This window comes from Leptinotarsa decemlineata, unplaced genomic scaffold (assembly GCF_025532065.1).
Source record: "Leptinotarsa decemlineata unplaced genomic scaffold, Ldec_3_MD MMD2_P_RNA_scaffold_5, whole genome shotgun sequence".
NCBI classification, from domain to species: Eukaryota; Metazoa; Arthropoda; class Insecta; order Coleoptera; family Chrysomelidae; genus Leptinotarsa; species Leptinotarsa decemlineata.
The window spans coordinates 22,288,315-22,307,064 of NW_027412532.1; the positions used below are offsets into that span (position 1 = coordinate 22,288,315).

The 18,750-nt window shown below is 34.7% G+C and overlaps 1 protein-coding gene across 1 annotated transcript in view; it reads right to left on the minus strand.

The window, feature by feature from the left end:
* kuz (zinc-dependent metalloprotease kuz) overlaps positions 1–18,750 on the minus strand; it is a 372,259-nt gene that overhangs the window by 53,957 nt on the left and 299,552 nt on the right. The window contains 1 exon segment of the mRNA XM_074169690.1: positions 17–277. Coding sequence (XP_074025791.1) covers positions 17–277 — 261 coding nt within the window.

The following is an 18,750-nucleotide window of genomic DNA, read 5'->3' on the forward strand; positions in this document are numbered from 1 at the left end:
CCATGAAAATACTTACCCAAAATGTGTCCTTGGTAAATGTGGGACGTATCGACGTCCTCCAACTTTCCTTGCGGCCCGTGCACCTCCATGTCGTCGCCGAAGACGCTCAAGTCCCTCTTCAGCCGCAATCGAAAATCGTGCCCGTGCGATCGGAACGACAAATGAACCAAATTGTCCTTAACGAGCGATCTCTTCGCTCGCGCGTGAGCCTTGTGAACGTCCGACGCGTCGTAATCAAGGACCTCATAGTGACTTACGTACTCGCTCAATCGCTCGGCTGAAACAAATAAACATAATCAGTATAGTTCGATGACTACGAGAGTTACGTGACAAACATTTATAATATTCTTTGATGTATACCTCGATTCGAGTCGAGAAATGAAGGTGTTTTCAGAATCGAAGAATCGATATTTTCTCGGAATTTCTTATACCTATTTTCATGGAAAAACTGACAAAGCGAATGTTTCCATTTCATGGAAAAAGTGACAATGCGAGGAAATATATGTATATCACAAGGGAACAAAATTCAATTGTTTTTTGGGTTGCGTGGAATTTTGTGGCTGTGGTTTACTAAATCAAGGTCGCTAATTTCAACGTTATCTTTCCTTTTTTCCAACAGCTTTAGTTCTTGATATACAGCTATTTACCATATTTGTGTACTAGTTACACTTTAACTGTCATAAAAACCACTGATTCTGTTACAAATTAATTTTTTGCTACAATGTCTACATCGAGAAATATCTGTAAAAACGATCCCAACTATTCCTGTGCCATCTGTCGTGAATATACATTCAAAAATTGTAGACTAACTGTGTCGGAGTTCGTAAAACTTATGTATCTTGATTACTTTGGATTCCCTATGGACACCCGTGACAAGTACTAAGTGCCTAATATGGTATATGAAACATGCGTGGATTTTTTATCGACCTTTTTTAGGTAATTGTTACCTTCCACAATCTGAAAAAATATAAAAATTATAATGGAGAACTTTATACAAGTGTAGAAGGGCAAACTTTTTAGAACATTATTATTATCAGAACACATTTTAAAATCAGACGGTGAACATCGGGTGGAATGGAATAGGACAAGAAAGATTACCAATGAGCCTCATTCTAAGAGACGTAAGCTAAAAGAATCAGCGTATATTCTCATGTCTGGAGAGAATTGTATCTCGAATAGCTCCCTAGAAATAGACCGTACTTGGCTACCCATCTTGAAGAAAACTTTGGATAGTGGCGAAATGGCAACAAACTGATATCGGAGAGTACCTTGTATTACATCGAATGTTTCAGTTGTCAATCAACAACATTGACATAATTTCATATTTCAAAACTTCTTTGACATCTGTCGAAGAAGTAAAGAAATAAGCTATCAAAAAAGGAATAACTGCGTATATATTCGAATTTTTTATCCATTTCTGAAGACGGAGGCAGATATTGGCCTCCGAAACGTAAAAGATAAGTATTATTTCTTAATCATTTTTTTGATAGGCAAAATTGTTAAATACGACAAGTTACTGATAAATAGAAGATTTTTCTTTGTGAAAAATACTTTGATTTTTACGCAGTAACTTATCGGGGTAAACTAAAAAGTTTGCCCTTCTACACTTGTATAAAGTTCTCCATTATAATTTTTATATTTTTTCAGATTGTGGAAGGTAACAATTACCCAAAAAAGGTCGATAAAAAACTGATTTTTTCCTCCACAAAAAATGACTTTCGTTGAATGCGTCGATTCTTTGAGATTATGAGCGAATAAGAAAATACTCCATTTCAAGTATCAAACACCAATGATCTGGTGGGATCCCTCAAACCATCAGAACGATTTTTATTTTTGCATAGTTGATATAAAAGGGATGAATCAAAAAAACCGCTCCAAATGGTTTTACCCTAACACGTAATACACCAATCTAGTAATCTGGCGATGGACCAGTGCTTTATGCATCTTCATCTACACAAAATGATCACGACTCAGATGAAAAAAATCTCTTCGAAAGATGAAAGTGGAACTACTAATTTAATTCCACATATTTTTCCTGGGTCCTTTAACCAGGAAGAGCTAGATCAACGCTTTGGTAAGGGATATTGGCCTTTATAAAAAAGCTTCTCGATTGAAACAAAAAATCTCTCAACTCAAGAAATAAGAGTTTTGTGCTAGTGGTCAAAGTCGAGACATTTATTTACATTCTTCTCTGAAGGCGATGACTTTGTTTATTGTTCAGATATTCCGGGTTTATTAAAAGCAATGGGATTAGACAAATATGACCCGAATGAAAGACACTTATTTATTTATTCCTCTAAACGTAGCGTAGCCTGAAATGTGTGTTTATGCATGATGGCAATAAGCCGGGTTCATCACCGACAACCCATTCAACTAAACTCAAATAAGAACATGTTACAGTGGCCTCTGTTATGTGGAAAATCAAACACCTCGAACACAAGTGGCTCATATGTGTAGATCTAAAAAAAGGTAAATTTTCTGTTCAGACAACAAGAATGCTATACAAACTATCCCTGAATCATTTGTCTCTGTGACAGAAGAGCTAAGTCTCAGTTCTGGGTTCTAGGCCAGTAGTACCTAGTATTTACCTAGGGTTCATAAGATGAACACAGAGAAACTGAGGGCCGGAATTCTCGATGGTCTACAAATAAGAACTTATGATGCACTGTTTGGAACCTTTGGTGTAGTAATGACTCTATTCCTGGAGTTTTTTCCCAACATCAAACCGATCACCAAGTGATCATCTTCAAGATGATCACTTTGTGATTGAAACACTTGTCGAAGTGTTAAAATAACGGTTTAGTGTTGGGAAAAGCTCCAGCAATCGTCACAAATAAGAAGGTTGAAAAAGGACGAGAACTTCAATAGTTATATGAATGATATTGAAAAAAAAAATGACTGGAATAAATTTATTTGAATTATACAACATTTTCTGGGAAACAAAAAGATTCAATGCTAGACTGACCACGTTGAGAAGATGTGGTCGCACTCATATCAGCTCAAGGTACACTGCCTTTACAGTTATTGGACCATCTCCCTAAAAATCTTGGAAATCTGAGTGAAGAACAGGGGGGACGGTTCCATCAAGATATTCGAACTATAGAGATACCAGTGTCACTGGTCCGCAGGATGACGGACTATTAAAAAAAGCCTTTGTGAACCAAGTCAAGCAAGAAAATCCTATGAAAAAATTTATTGAATAGGGCTAATTTTCTAATGATTGTTATCAATTTCAATATGTTTTCTCGAAAATTACGTTTTTCTTATATCTTAAAAAACTAGAGCTGGTACAAAAAATCCGACTTCAGGTCTGAAATCAGCACACCGAAAATGTATGTCAGTCATAATATTTCATGCAGCAAAAACGCTGTTCCCTTTTGTATTTGATACAGTCTACCAAGTAGTATTTTTTAGTAAAAGTAAGATTTGAAACAAATAGAATAAAACCACACTTGTGTGATGGAAAACCACTGGTGGGTCAAATGTTTTGTTCCGGCCTATATTTTTCTCATTTGAAAAGATATGTTTACATAGCTAATTAAAATGGCAATGAAAGTACTTCAGATATGTGCATTTAAAATTTTTCTGTCTGAACTCAATAATCCTTTGAAGACATCCATACCTTTTTGTAAATTCAATGAAATGTTGAAAAAATGTTAAAATCAATTTTTTTGTTGACCAGCTATCGCTTCCCTACGCGACAACCCTTAGAAGTCGCAACTTGTCTGAGTGGTTTTGAGGATTAGGAAATGAGGTAATTGATATAATAATCGGATTTCTTAACACTGTTTCACAATATTGTTTATGGTATATTTTCATCATATTGGTTATTTTGAATTTATTCGAGCGTGATGAATGCATAAAACTGTGGATAATTGATCCAGTATTCAGTTCAAGGTTTAAGACAACCCTCAGAAGACGAAACTTAAACGAGGCAAGGATTAACTAGGTCTTGCCTTTTAACATGCGATTCATAGCACGGATGGACTATTATCAGTGAAAATCAATTTTCCGGATGTACAACCGTTTAACATAGCGAAATGAATCACTCACGCCAACCCAACCAGCTACCGATAAGATAAAAAGGTAAATCATATCATTTTATCCTTGAAACAAGAGTTCGCATAACAAAAAATGAGTGGCAACACAAAAATATCTTGATCAATATAAATACAACTTTCTCAACGTATTTTCTAATGTGTTTCCAGTGGGAAACCATAATTGGATTATTTCATAAACAAACCTGTTCTATTATTTTGGGATTCAAAAGTTTTTTTATTTATGCAAAATACAAACGAATGCATTTTACGCTTCCAGATTCCGCCATGACTTATTTCTTTTTCATCATCATTATTCCTTGTAAAAATAGCTTCACTCCAATCATCTTTGATAAATATCTGAAAAAATCAAGAATGGCGGCGATATTGTACCTGCATAATATGTTTCCTGATCGAATGAGATGGAATTGGTCGATACTAGAATACCGTATTTTAGTAAATCTATTGGCTCCAGTTTCAGACAAAGGTTCATAAAGGCGCTAAAGCGTAGATGAAATCGAGTACCAGACGGCCATGCTGTCTTGGTTAGATCTGTCCTGCAATGGTGAACAAACTAGAAACATCTGCAGAATTTCTACATGAAACTGGTCCAAATGTATGTCGAATATAATCAATGCACGTCGTGTTATTGTCTAGGGAAGTAGTTGTTTTAGGTAGTTCTATTGTATTTAGTTGATACAGGTGAACGTTTATAATTTCTATTCGAAAAAATATATTCTCTTTATTTTCGAATTGAGTCACGAAAAGGGCAAATATATAGGATCCTGATGGTTATTACCTCATCTATAAAAATATCTCTAGAATCCGAATCATCCACGAAATTAGATACTTTACATCTTTACTACAAATATCTAACATTCACCAAGTTTATCTTAAAAATCCAGTTAATTAAAAAATGAATCACAAATTAGTAGAAAAGATTACTGGAAAGAAAATAACCAGATAAGAGGAAACTTCAAGCAGAAAAAAGAAGGTTCGAAATAATGGAAAATATGAAACATCAATATGTTTTAAGATAAAAAAATCTTTTTCGCTTTCTACTTTCCCATCATTGAACAAAAACTTTCAAAGAAAAGAAAAAAAAACTTCAATAAAAAACCTGTATCAAGATATGTAGTGCATATACAAAATACTTTTTCTGATACAAACTGAAAGAAAAACCCTTCCGAAAGTACTTCTTTCACATAAACATTGAATTACACTAAAGAAAAAATAATTTCGAAACAACTACTTTCACAAGAACACTGAATTATTTTTTTTCCTCTGAAATTATAAGTGTTTCTCTACTATATTATGCACGTTATACGCAATACATATTACTGGAGTTTTTTCCAACACCAAATAGTTATTTTTAACACCTCAAGACGTGTTTCGATCACCAAGTGATCACCTTCAAGAGGAATATTAAACTGTAGATGATCACTTGGTGATCGAAACACGTGTCGAGGTGTTAAAAATAACGATTTGGTATTGGGAAAAAACTCCAGTAATATTTAAAAAAAATTGTTTAAAATCTGTTTTTCCGTTAATCAGCTGTCGCCTCCATACGAACGACTACTCTCAGAAGTTGAGAAACTTGTGCGAGCTAAGGACTAACGAGGTCTTACCTTTCAACGTGTGATTCTCAACACGAGAAATTCAAAACAACGCTTATAGTTTTTCCAAAATAACACTTTATCTTTCACTTTCAATCACCAAGTGATCATCTTGAAGATGATCACTTGGTGATCGGTTTGATGTTGGGAAAAAACTCCAGTAATATCCATTACTACACCAAAGGTTCCAAACAGTGCATCACAAGTACGTTATACAGGGTGTCCCTGGACTTCCTCTTTTCCTCTCGGGAATGTATAGATGGGGTCAAAATATTACCAGTACTTCATATAACTTTTTTTCCTAAAATTCTTCGTTACCAAGTAACGGGCCCTCGAAGTTACAAAATGAAAATTGTTTTTCTTTGATAACTTTTCAAGTGAATATTCAAAATCATCCAAATTTTGGTAATTGACTAAACAAATGAATTCCTTCGATGAGCTTTCATGCAGGAGTCAGTTGTTTTGCTACAAAGTCAGGAACGGACTACCCCCGATGGTCCACACCCCAAAACTTTGAAATGACAGATATTTTTCAATATTTTTTAACAAATTAAGGTTACCTGGACAATTTTATGAATAAAAGTACTCGTGTGGAAAGTCGATCGGAGCAACGAGTCTTGATAAAAATGTAGTTTCACTCGACGACATCAAACCCGCTCGTCCACCATTATTTGAAATGAATAATTATCAAAGCAGAAATAATAATGATAACGTTAATTCAACAACATTTATCCTGAGATGTCTACCATTATTCGAAAATATTAGTTTTTAAGGAAAATGGAAATGATAGGTAAAATGTTCATAACGAATTTTTATAATGCAAACACGTTTAACTAACGAAACTCAAGAGCCTCAAGAGCAAACAGAAATGAAAAATCCGCTACAGAAACTGCTCGATATGACCACCTTCTCTCTCTATACATTTTCTTAGTCTGCGAAGACACCCTCTCTGTACTTGAAATAGCATTCCAGGGTCGTTTCGTATGGCTTCACAATGTAATGTTATTCTATTCAACAATGCATCTCTTGTGTGAATAGGTGTAGCGTAAACAAGGCTTTTTAGATGCCCCCACAGAAAGAAATCCAATGGATTTAAATCCGGAGACCGCGATGGCCATGAATATGGCCCACCTCTACCAATCCATCTATTGTGGAAAATATGGTTCAGATGGTCACGCACAATCAAACTAAAATGAGGAGGAGCGCCATCATGCATAAACCACATATCTCTTCGGGTTTGCAATGGAACATGTTCCAAAAGTCCATTCAAATCGTTCTGAATGAACTCCAAATAACGTTCTCCATTCAATCGGTCCTGTAGAACGAATGGTCCTATAAGATGGTTTCCTATGATACCAGCCCAAACATTCACGTTGAATTTCCGTTGGTGTTTGGTTTGCAATATCCCATGGGGATTTTCTTCGGCCCATATATGGAGATTATGAGAGTTGATAACTCCATCTCTACTGAAACCTGCTTCATCAGTGAATAAAACTCGATTAATAAAAGTCATATCCTCTCTTTGCCTATCCTTGAACCAATTGGCATATTCCAGTCGTGCTGGAAAATTTTGAGGTGTCATGGCATGTACCTTCTGGATGTGAAATGGGTGGAGCAGTTGTTCCCTAATTATTCTATGAATAGTGGACTTGGATGTATGGAACTGTTCTGATAAATTTCTGATGCTCATTGAAGGATCATCAGCGACGGCTTCCAAAATATTTTCCTCCAATACAACGGTACGTACAGTCCTAGGAGCGCCCTCACCACCTCGTTTTGGCAAAACTGTACCTACAATAATATCGAAATAAAACAACGTGCTCAAATTAATTATCAATTATTACATACCTGTCTCCCTCAAGCTGCGATCGGCACGCTCGAATGTTTCTCTTGACGGTACCGTTCGATTGGGAAAATGCTCGGAATACAGACGACGAGCTTCTGCAGCATTACAAAATGCTCGTTCATAAAATTCATGCATATCTGCATATTCATTGAATGTAAACTGTTCGGCCATATCAAAAAAATTCAAAATATCCTATAGAATATTGACAATACAATGATAGTCATATGACAACGCACCACTCAACAAAACAAAATCGCATTCCAGTTTCTCATTTTTTATCAAAACTTTCTAAAAGGTTTTTTTGTCAACATCTGTGAAAGAAATATTATTCCCTGGATATTTTTCACCTGATCATGTGCAGCCGTTTTTGTAGTTCATTCGTTTGCTTTTTATTAGTATAGTAAATATTTTTTCCGATGTGCGTTTTTTCAGCTAAATTTAGATTCGTGTTAAAGAATTTCTCCCATAAAATTATAATTATCAGTGAAACTCCTCAACAGTTTAGCTGTGAAGAAGAATTTGAAACATTCGAATGTTGAGTTTCATGAGATTCAGATAACTGATCAACACGAAACGAGATTATTCCACACGTATTATGTACATACAAAATATGGAATGAATTCGATATTTCATAGTAGAGTAGCTTGTTAGTTTAAAAACACCACGAATCTACAGAACTTGATATTTCTTTTGAAAAAATATCTGCTATCACAATTGTGACTTAAACTTCCATATAGGTACTGTACTTTTTGTTTACAACTTCATTTTAGCATACTTTGTATTATTCCTGTTATAAATGTTGTTGAATTAACGTTATCATTATTATTTCTGCTTTGATAATTATTCATTTCAAATAATGGTGGACGAGCGGGTTTGATGTCGTCGAGTAGAACTACATTTTTATCAAGACTCGTTGCTCCGATCGACTTTCCACACGAGTACTTTTATTCATAAAATTGTCCAAGTAACCTTAATTTGTTGAAAAATATTGAAAAATATCTGTCATTTCAAAGTTTTGGGGTGTGGACCATCGGGGGTAGTCCGTTCCTGACTTTGTAGCAAAACAACTGACTCCTGCATGAAAGCTCATCGACGGAATTCATTTGTTTAGTCAATTACCAAAATTTGGATGATTTTGAATATTCACTTGGAAAGTTATCAAAGAAAAACATTTTTCATTTTGTAACTTCGAGGGCCCGTAACTTGGTTACGAAGACTTTTAGGAAAAAAAGTTATATGAAGTACTGGTGATATTTTGACCCCATCTATACATTCCCGAGAGGAAAAGAGGAAGTCCAGGGACACCCTGTATACATATAAACCTTTCTCTAGAATCACTCTATCTATTAAAAAACACGCATTAAAATCCGTTGCGTAGTTTTAAAGATCTAAGCATACATAGGGACAGAGAGCAGAAAGCGAGCATCAACAACATTGTCCATTTGATGTCCATCTCTACAGGGATGGATAGAGAAGAATATAATATTTATGTGTATTTTTGATCTTCAACATAAATAAAACTAATTAATATAGTTTATTGTATGAACTAAACTTTTAGTTAACGCTTGAGCGAAAACTGAACGCTATACAATAACTTCCTCAAGCGAAACACGTGTCGCGGATTTTGTAAAACCCTTTATATATACATCTAATTAATACAATAAACTGTATTAATCAGTTTTAACATGGATTTTCATCAAGTATCGCCCAGTTCTATTCAATTATTCAACATAAGTTATCGAGACGACACTGGGTATCCTATTGAGGTTGCTGAAAGCGAAAATTATAAAGATATGTATTCTCCAGTTACACGGCATAACGAAATATTTCTATAGGATATGAACACAACATGAAATTTCATCACCATTAAGATATTTCAATATTTTCATAAAAATTCGCTACGAAATCTCCAGTGAGACGTAACTATCAAAAGCGCGGAACTAGGTTACATTTTAATTTCTCGGTTTGCAAGATGGTTAAAATTTCACGCAAGTATTACTCATTAACGTAATTTAATCACTATTTCTACCTAAAAATAAAAGATGTTTTCAGAGTTTCAAGATTAAACAAGAGTATCGCAACGAACGTAAAGTTAATTGAAACATTTTTAATTTATCAAGATTCTTTCCGTAGTCAATTTAATAATGAAACTACTTATTCTGAAAAAATGACGTGACGCAATATCGATATTGTTTTTATTCATTTCAATTTTTAGATGTACCTATGTTTAAGATTATCCGTAATGTGTAACAGGATAGTTTGGGGTTGTCGCCTTTTCGATTTCAACAAATATGCTCAAATATCAGAACAATATACGGTAGCCTGGTGGGTTAACCTCGGTGGTTTGATCTACTCACTCAATCGACCGCTGTATGAACCGATGGTTCGAACCGCAAAGCCGGACGATCGATTTTCACTTCCTATCGTTAACCCGTGTTAGGAATCACACATTAACAGGTAAGACCTCGTAGAGGGGCGATATCTGGTTATCGGAAAGACACATTTTTATAGATTTTTTCAAACAAAGATTTCATCGTTAAAAATTATTTAAATTTAAAACGTCACAAGAACTCATGACAGGGTCATTCCTGAATGGATCAGACCGAAGTATGTATTTCTCGATACTTCAGAACTGACGTCACAAGGTGATATTCTCAGTAAAAATGAGACAGTAGACCAACGGTCAGCAACAGGCGGACCGCTGTCCGCAAACAGAAAGGTCAAACCTCGGACAAATACCTACTACTAATATGGTTTGATTAGTTTCCTATCCACCCTGTGTGTGTTTGTGCGAATCAGTTGATGTTGCGGCAGAATGGACAGATGTGGCGGTGTTGTTGAATCTGTCAAAGCCTTCACTTCAAATAGAGATAATTGATTTGCGAGAAGATGTGTCTTTGCAAAAGAATAAAACGGTATTCACTGAAGAATTCTGGGCCAAGCATAAAACATTGCAAGAAACTAGCTATACATTTGGCCACTATGTTTGGCTCAACATACGTATGTGAAATATCTTTCTCATAATTGAATTTTATTGAGTTTATCACATTAATTTTAGGTCTTGTTTCATAATTCAGAATTGGATTTGAAACCAAAATAATACATAGGTAGCACCTGATTATTATCCGTTGTTTTATCTGGACCTCGTTAAAATTTTCCCACAGTTATCCGGACCCCACCCAAAACTACTTGTCGACCCCTGCAGTAGACTTTTGTTCAAGTTTTCTGCATGCATATATCAAATAAGTGAGTTCCGTACGCCGGAAGTAATGTCAATGAATTCTTGATAACAAACTGGACATAATAGGGTTAAGTGAAACGTGGTTGAATTCAGATTTTCCAAATAACTATATTTCAATACCTTACTATAATGTGGTGCGTACAAATCGCGATCGGATAGGTGGAGGAGTCGCCTGTTACTTGAGCGTTCCTTATAAATATAAAATATTTGCTTCATTGATTGCAAATTCCGGGCTCGAACAACTTTGGCTAATTGTAAACATTGGAAAACGACGGATGGGACTTGGTATTGTCTATCGTCCTCCACGTTCAAATGTCGACAACTGTATGAGGGAATTGGGTGAGATGTTGGAGAGAATTTATTTAGAAGTGGACTTTATTGTTTTGATGGGTGATATTAATATAAATTTGTTACATGAAACTACCCCCGATATCAGTAAATTCAAGAATATTTTGTTTAACTTTGATTTGTGCCAGATAGTAAATGATCCCACCCGTATTACCAATAATTCAGCTTCATTGATAGATGTAATATGTGTCAGTAATGGGATGGAAGTAGAACATTGCAATACAATTGATATGCTCGGTATAACTGATCATATGATGACTGTCTGTAGCCTGGAACTTGAAAAGCAACAGGTATGTAACAATTTATTTTATTTCAGAAAGTTCAGAAACTTCAACATGGACAACTTTGCGTTAGACGCAAATTGTAAACCATGGGGAGATATAGTGTATCTATACGATATCAATGAGAAAGTCAACTTCATCAATAACCACAACTTGTCGCTTTTCGATATTCATGCTCCACTTTGTTTAATTAACAAAAATGAAAAAACTCGAAGATTTGTTCCTTACATCACTCATAATATCAAGCTCATGATTGAAACGAAAAACAAAGCTCATCGAAGGTATTTGCGAACTAGATCTGATACAGATAGAGCATATTATATTACGCTTCGAAATTATGTCAACGAAGCTGTGAAACGTGAGAAATCTGCCTATATGCAATTTTCGCTTGACAAAAATAAAAATAACGTTAATACGATGTGGCGCTATCTCAGCGACTGGGGTGCATGCACAAAATCGACTCTCAAAACGAATAATATTCCTTTAGAACTCCGTGAGCCTGATTTACTTAACAATTATTTTTTGAATGTTGCCGGTAATACATCCGTAAATGCGGAACTACTATCATTCTATAATAATAACTTTCTGGAAAGTAACTTGAAATTCTCATTTACTGAAATAACTAGTGACCATGTCTGGGATGCTCTGAAATCTCTGAAATAGCAGGCATTGGGTTTAGTTAATATTAGTCTGAAAATGATAACAACTGTGTTGCCTTTCCGCATAGAGGAATTAAAACACGTTTTCAATGAATCTTTGAGAACAGGTACATTTCCTGAATTGTGGAAAATTGCCAATGTCATTCCGATACCTAAAATAGCCACACCTAAAAGTTTTAATGATATTCGTCCCATATGCATCTTACCTACATTTTCCAAACTTTTTGAAAAAATACTTTCTCTACAGATCAGGCAATACCTGGATTTCAATAGTATCTTACCAGAAGTACAGTCTAGCTTTCGTTCGAAACATGGTACACATACGGCTCTATTGAAAGTCATAAATGATGATATGTACTTATGGTGATAAATCTATACCGTCGATCCTAGTTCTCCTGGATCAAAGCAAAGCCTTCGATCTTGTCAATTTTCAGCTTCTTCTGGCGAAATTAAAATTCATAGGGTTTCAAGAAAGAGCTTTGGAATTAATGAATAGCTATATCCGAGGTCGATCACAAAGAGTAACGCTTGATAATAGCCTGCTATGCTCAACCCTTGAAGATACTATTTCTGGAGTACCCCAAGGTAGTATTCTTGGACCCTTATTATTTGTAATTTTCAGTTTTGATTTTCCATCATGTTTAAACTTTTGTCAAGTTCACCTAAATGCCGACGATTTTCAATTATATTCACCTTGCGATTTGACTGATATAGAAAATCATGTGAGCATTATTAACGAAGATCTTCAAAACACTCAAGTTATTTGGGAAAGAAAGTTTTTGGCTTTCTACTACTCCATCTTAAGACACTTGCCTTAGGGCAAGTGTCTTAAGGCGAAACATCGGTGTATACCAGTGAGGGTGACAGTGTTCTATGTGAGTACAATTTATTACCATTCATTCAAAGTAGAACTCATGTGAATGATATCTGATTTTTATTCCACAACAAATGTTTGAAATACAAACTGGGTAGAGAAAAGTATCTTCTGTATAATTCAGTGTTCATATAGAAGTATTTGTTTCGAAAGAATTATTTTCTTTCGTGTAATTAAATGTTTATATGAAAGTAGCTGTTTCAGGAGGACTTTCTTTCAGTTTGTGTCTGAAAATTACTTCTTTGCATGATCTACACATTCATGTATAGAGTTTCAAAGTGATTACTTCTTTCCTTTCTTTGGAAGATCCTCTCATCCCTTTTTTTTGTATCAGATGGAGTAGTAGAAAGCCAAAAACTTTCTTTCCCAAAAAATCAATCACTCCTAAAAATATAACCCCTTCAATTTACTCAAGTTTATTCTGAAAAACATGGCTTGCGTATCAACCCAAACAAAACTGTTGCAATCTGCTTGGGCCTTCAGAGACTGACTTATCCGATCAAACAACATAGTCTCAGAATGAATCAAACGAACATTGAATGGGTTGACTCAACGAAAAATCTCGGATTGATTATCGATCAAAACTTGAACTTCAATGACCATGTCCAAAATATATTTAAAATAGCGTTCTTCAAACTGAAATTACTTCAAAAATTTAAATATCAACTATCAACCGAAATGAAACTTAAACTAGTCAAATCCCTCATCTATCCACATATAGAATACTGCGCTCCAGTGTATTATAATTTTCTACCGGAATATAATCGACAAAAGTTGCAACGCATTCAAAATTCTTGTATGCGTTTTGTTTGCTGTGTACCTTATAGAGAGCACATTACTCCTTTTCTGATAGAATTGAGAGAATTAAACATAAAGTGTAGAATGGAATATCTGATCACAATATTTCTTTTTAAACTCATCAAAAACAAAATACCCCTGTATTTATTAGAGCTTATAGTACGTCGTTCTAATATCCGTAGCATCAATACCAGGTTCAATAATTTCAACATTCCAAGCCATGTTACATCTAAATACGAAGGATGCATTTCCTATCTGGCACCGTTATTTTTGAACAGGATAATTCCTCTCCTGAATTCATCTTTATATGAAGTGAAACATCATTTGAAATCAACTTTGTTAACCAGCATGGAGTAATGTATTGTAGTGTTTTGTGTTTTCCTTTACTTTTCTGCAAACTGAGATGTATTTATCATATTCTTTTTTTTAATTTTGCCGCTGAAGAAAATTGAATTATATTAGGTAATTACCTTATTGCTCATACATGTTATTTGTATTACTTAGCAGGAGGGGTGGAAGATAGCCATTGGCTAACCCTTACCTTTTGTGTGTAATTTATGCACAATAAAGCTATTATTATTATTATTATTATAATGAATCCATCGGACATTTCAAAAAAGGTAAGTAAATTTAGGCAAGTTTCGTCAAAAAAAAGAATCGTGTATATACTTTTAGACTAACAGATCGTTAACATGTGTGATAAACTGAGCTGTGGAGCCCTTTGACATACACTATTCTTGGCTGATAGTTTCGGAAACAACAGATATTGTCACATTCCAGAGACGTTGTCGTTAATTGTGCGCAAGTTCTCAATGTGAGAAATTGCGTTCCCTGATATCTGCGAAAGGGTCTGCATATATTCCTCATCAGATGTTACTCTATTGTCATATACATTTATTGCTTCAAATAAATCAGTCGCACTATATTTTGAAACACCAAGGGAAATCAATTTCAATAAACTGGGTTGCGCGAAACTATGAAAGAAAGAGTAAAAATAACATACTCCACTTTTGAACCTTCTCTTTTCAATTTTGTTGGCCGTCTGTTGCAAGATAATATATAGTGAGTCGAATCTAACACTTAGTGAAAACTATGCCATATATTAGAAGGAAAATAAAATTACTTTCAATTCGTTGATTGCCATCATTACCCGGCCACTCATGATTTCATTTAAAAGTGCAAATAGCACAATTTATAGGTTGCTCTTAACGCAACAGATGTTGCCAATTGACTTGATAATAAATGATTTTCTAAACACTATCTCCGATAGGACCGTTACGGTATAACTCACTGAATAGAACAGTAGGTAAGTGTGTCAGTTTATTAGGAAATATTCATTAGAATCAAACAAATTTATCACTGTATACAATAACAATAGAACAAGAATAGAAATCAAATGAGAATAGAACGAAACCTCTATCGAATCGATTATGTTCAAATAATCAAAACTGACACTAATACTGTTAAATTAATGAATGAAGTATACCATTTTCGTGATTAATTTCAAAGTGAATATTTGGAACTAGAACAGTCGCACAAAATAAAACATCAAAGTAGTTTACAAAACATCTCGTTCACTTCAACAAATGTTGGGCAATCTAAAAAACAAATGAAGGAAACTGATTCATGGAATAAGAATGAAAACTGCGACAAAATGTATGTCAGACTAGGTTGTTTTTGTAGCTCCATATATTAATAAATATTTATTATAGTCTTGTGGTATACACTCATCGACAGAGAATTTTGCACTCTTTATTAATACTGTTGAGTTTTTCTAAATATTTAGTTTTTGCCTCTTTTCAGCTTATTACTAAATGATATCGTTAAGCTATTTTCGGACATTTTTCCTGTACGAATTCAAATTGAACCAAAGCGCTGCCGAAACAGTCCAAAAAATTAACCACGCAATTGGCAATGATAGTGTTACTGAATGCATTGTTCAAAGTTGGTTTGCGAAATTTCGTTCTGGAGATTTAAGGCTCGAAGATGAGCCCCGAAGTGGTCGACCTATAGTAATCTAGAATGAGGATTTGAGGACCTTGGTGGAGACTGATCCATCACGAACGATGCGTGGGAAAGCGGAAGAACAGGGAGTCAGCTCCCATGCGGTTTTTGATATTACGTTTCGAGGTTTGTTCTTCTTTGCTCTTGCGCATAAAGGCGAAAACTCACCTAAAAAGACCATAGTTACTGTATGGTGGTCAGCGGCTGGTGTGATTCACTATAACTTTCTGCAACCGGGCCAAACTTACATAGCAGAGTCTTATTGTCACCAATCAGGATCAGACAAAAACGGCCTTCGTCGGCTTCATCGAATCCCGAGCACATCAATTGTTATGCTGACGGAAATAATCGTCTTGTGTTAGGTTGGTAAAAGTGCACTAATTGAAATGGCGCTCATTTTGATCGAATTGAAATAACTTAATACTAAAATTCGTTGTAAAGAGTACACTATACGTATACGATTTTGTAGACCCGAAGAGTCATTTTAGCTCAACACACTTTGAATAAACGACATACTACGTAAGACATGATGCGTACAATCAAAAATTCTCAAACAGTCCAAAATAGTCTTGGACACTTGGTTGAACCAGAACGCATTTTGAGGAGACCACTTTGCCATCTATCGTATACAGGGTGTTCCTTAAACACATGCTGATATTTAAGGAGGTAATTCTTAGACCCATTTTAAGGAAAAAATGTCCTAAACGCCTTAACTTTTGAGATACAGGGTGGCAAAGTTTTCAAAAATAATCAATTTTTTAATAATAACTGAGATAATTTTGTAGACATCTTTGGCATATTTGGTACATATGTTCCATGCCTCAAGGCGCATTTTCTGATGTACAATTTTCTTAATTTTCTCTGCCAGTGGCGTACATACGAATTTTGAAATGTATATTTTTGGTTTTGGTATTATTACTGATTAACAAATTTGTGCTATTCGTTTAGACTTACTGTCACAAAATGAAATAAAACTCGTTTTTGTGAAAAATTAATTTTTTTGCAGATTATGTTTTCAAATATTATTAGGGAATTGGTAATGCGTTATGAAGCAATTTTCAGATTCTCGTTCATTTTAGAATTGATCTGATTTATTAATTTGCTTTCTGTCGATTTTTATTTTTTTGAGTGAAAATCATGCGTCGGACAAAGAAATACCAGGAGATCAAATTTCATCAAAAATAAATGAGGATTTTAAAAATAATTTTATTTTGAAAATAAAGCATTGGCGTAGTACTTTTTCTCCAAAAATATTCAATGCGAAACCCGTAGGGATGCCACTGTTTGAAAAAATACAAATTTGTGTACATCAGAAAATGCGACTTTAGGCATGGAACATATGTACCAAATATGTCAAAGATGTCTACAAAATTATCTCAGTTATTATTAAAAAACTGATTATTTTTGAAAACTTTGTCACCCTGTATCTCAAAAGTTAAGGCGTTTAGGACATACGTCCATAGGAAGTTTTTTTCTTAAAATGGGTCTAAGAATTACTTCCTTAAATATTAGCATGTGTTTAAGGAACACCCTGTATATGAAAAGATGAAGACGAGAAAATACTATTGATTATGTCCATTTTATTATGCAGCATATCCTTATAGTCAGTTGAAATGTTATCTACCCTCAATCATCAATTATTCAAATCAAATAAATGAAAAAACATCCTAGCAAATAGCCCAAACAAATTTCCACATGAATGCGCATGAGCAACGGAAACAGTTCTCAACAGTTCAGCCTCGAGAGCAAGAACGATTCGGGATGCGCATAATCCTGACGTCCTAGAACCTGAATTTCGTAAAACCAGAACAAACATAATACTAATAAGTGTTTGTCTCAAGTCTTGGGAAATTCTCCACAGAAATTTCGTTGGTGATGTGGTAAAATGTACTGAGTTAATCAAATAAATTTTTTATCTATTTCCAAAACAGTTATATACGCGAAATAAAAAACGAGTTCATTTGAAAATTTCGAGGTTTTAACAATTTACTATCAAATGTCATAACAATAATCATTATTCATTTGTTTTGACACAAGGACTTCCTGATTCATCATGTTTTTGGGATACCAATGAATTGAGATACCAAAAATGAAGTAAGATTATCATTGAACAAGCATAATACTACCTGAGCTAAAAAGTCTCAGGCCTACTCATAAGGTTGTGAGTTATTGTGCTGAGATTGACACTACTTTTGTTATTTTCAAAACAATGGATCGAAAACAATTTCGTGTTTTAATTTCACACTACTTCTTAGTGGAAAAAATACTTTTCAAGCGAAGCAATGGCTTGAAAAATAAGGACCCCGCTCCATTAAAAACAACAATTTAACGTTGGTTTGCTGACTTCAAACATAAATACATCGATGATGCAGTACGCAGTGGACGTTCAAATGAGGCAGTAACATTAGAAAACATTAAAAAAAATTCACAAAATCGTTTTGAAAGATCGAAAAGTGAAGCTGCGTGAGTCTAACATTGTAAAAATATCAAAAGAACCTGTTGGCTTTATACTGCATAAACATTCGACTATAAGGAAGCTCTGATCAAAGTGGGTGCTGCGCGAGCTCACTGATGACCAAAAACAAGAACGTCTTGATGATTCTAAGCAGTGTTTGGCCATGTTCAAACATAACAAACCAAAATTTTTGCGTCCATATGTGACAATGGATGAAACATAGATCCATCACTTCACTCCAGAATCAAAACGATCGTCATCTGAGTGGAGAGCAACTGGTGAACCTCGTTCAAAGCGCCTGAAAGCACAACAATCGGCTGGAAAGATTATGGCCTCGGTATTTTGGGATGTCCGTGATGTAATATTCATCGACTAACTTGAGAAGGGAAATACTATCAACAGTGAATATTATATAGCGTTATTGTAGCGTTTGAAGGTCGAAATTGCAAAGAAACGACCGCATATGGCGAAGAAACAATTTTGTCTAATCAAGATAACGCACCGTGTCATAAGTCAATAAAAACAAAGACAAAACTACATGAATTGAACTTCGAATTGCTCCCATATCCACCGTATTCGCCAGATTTGGCT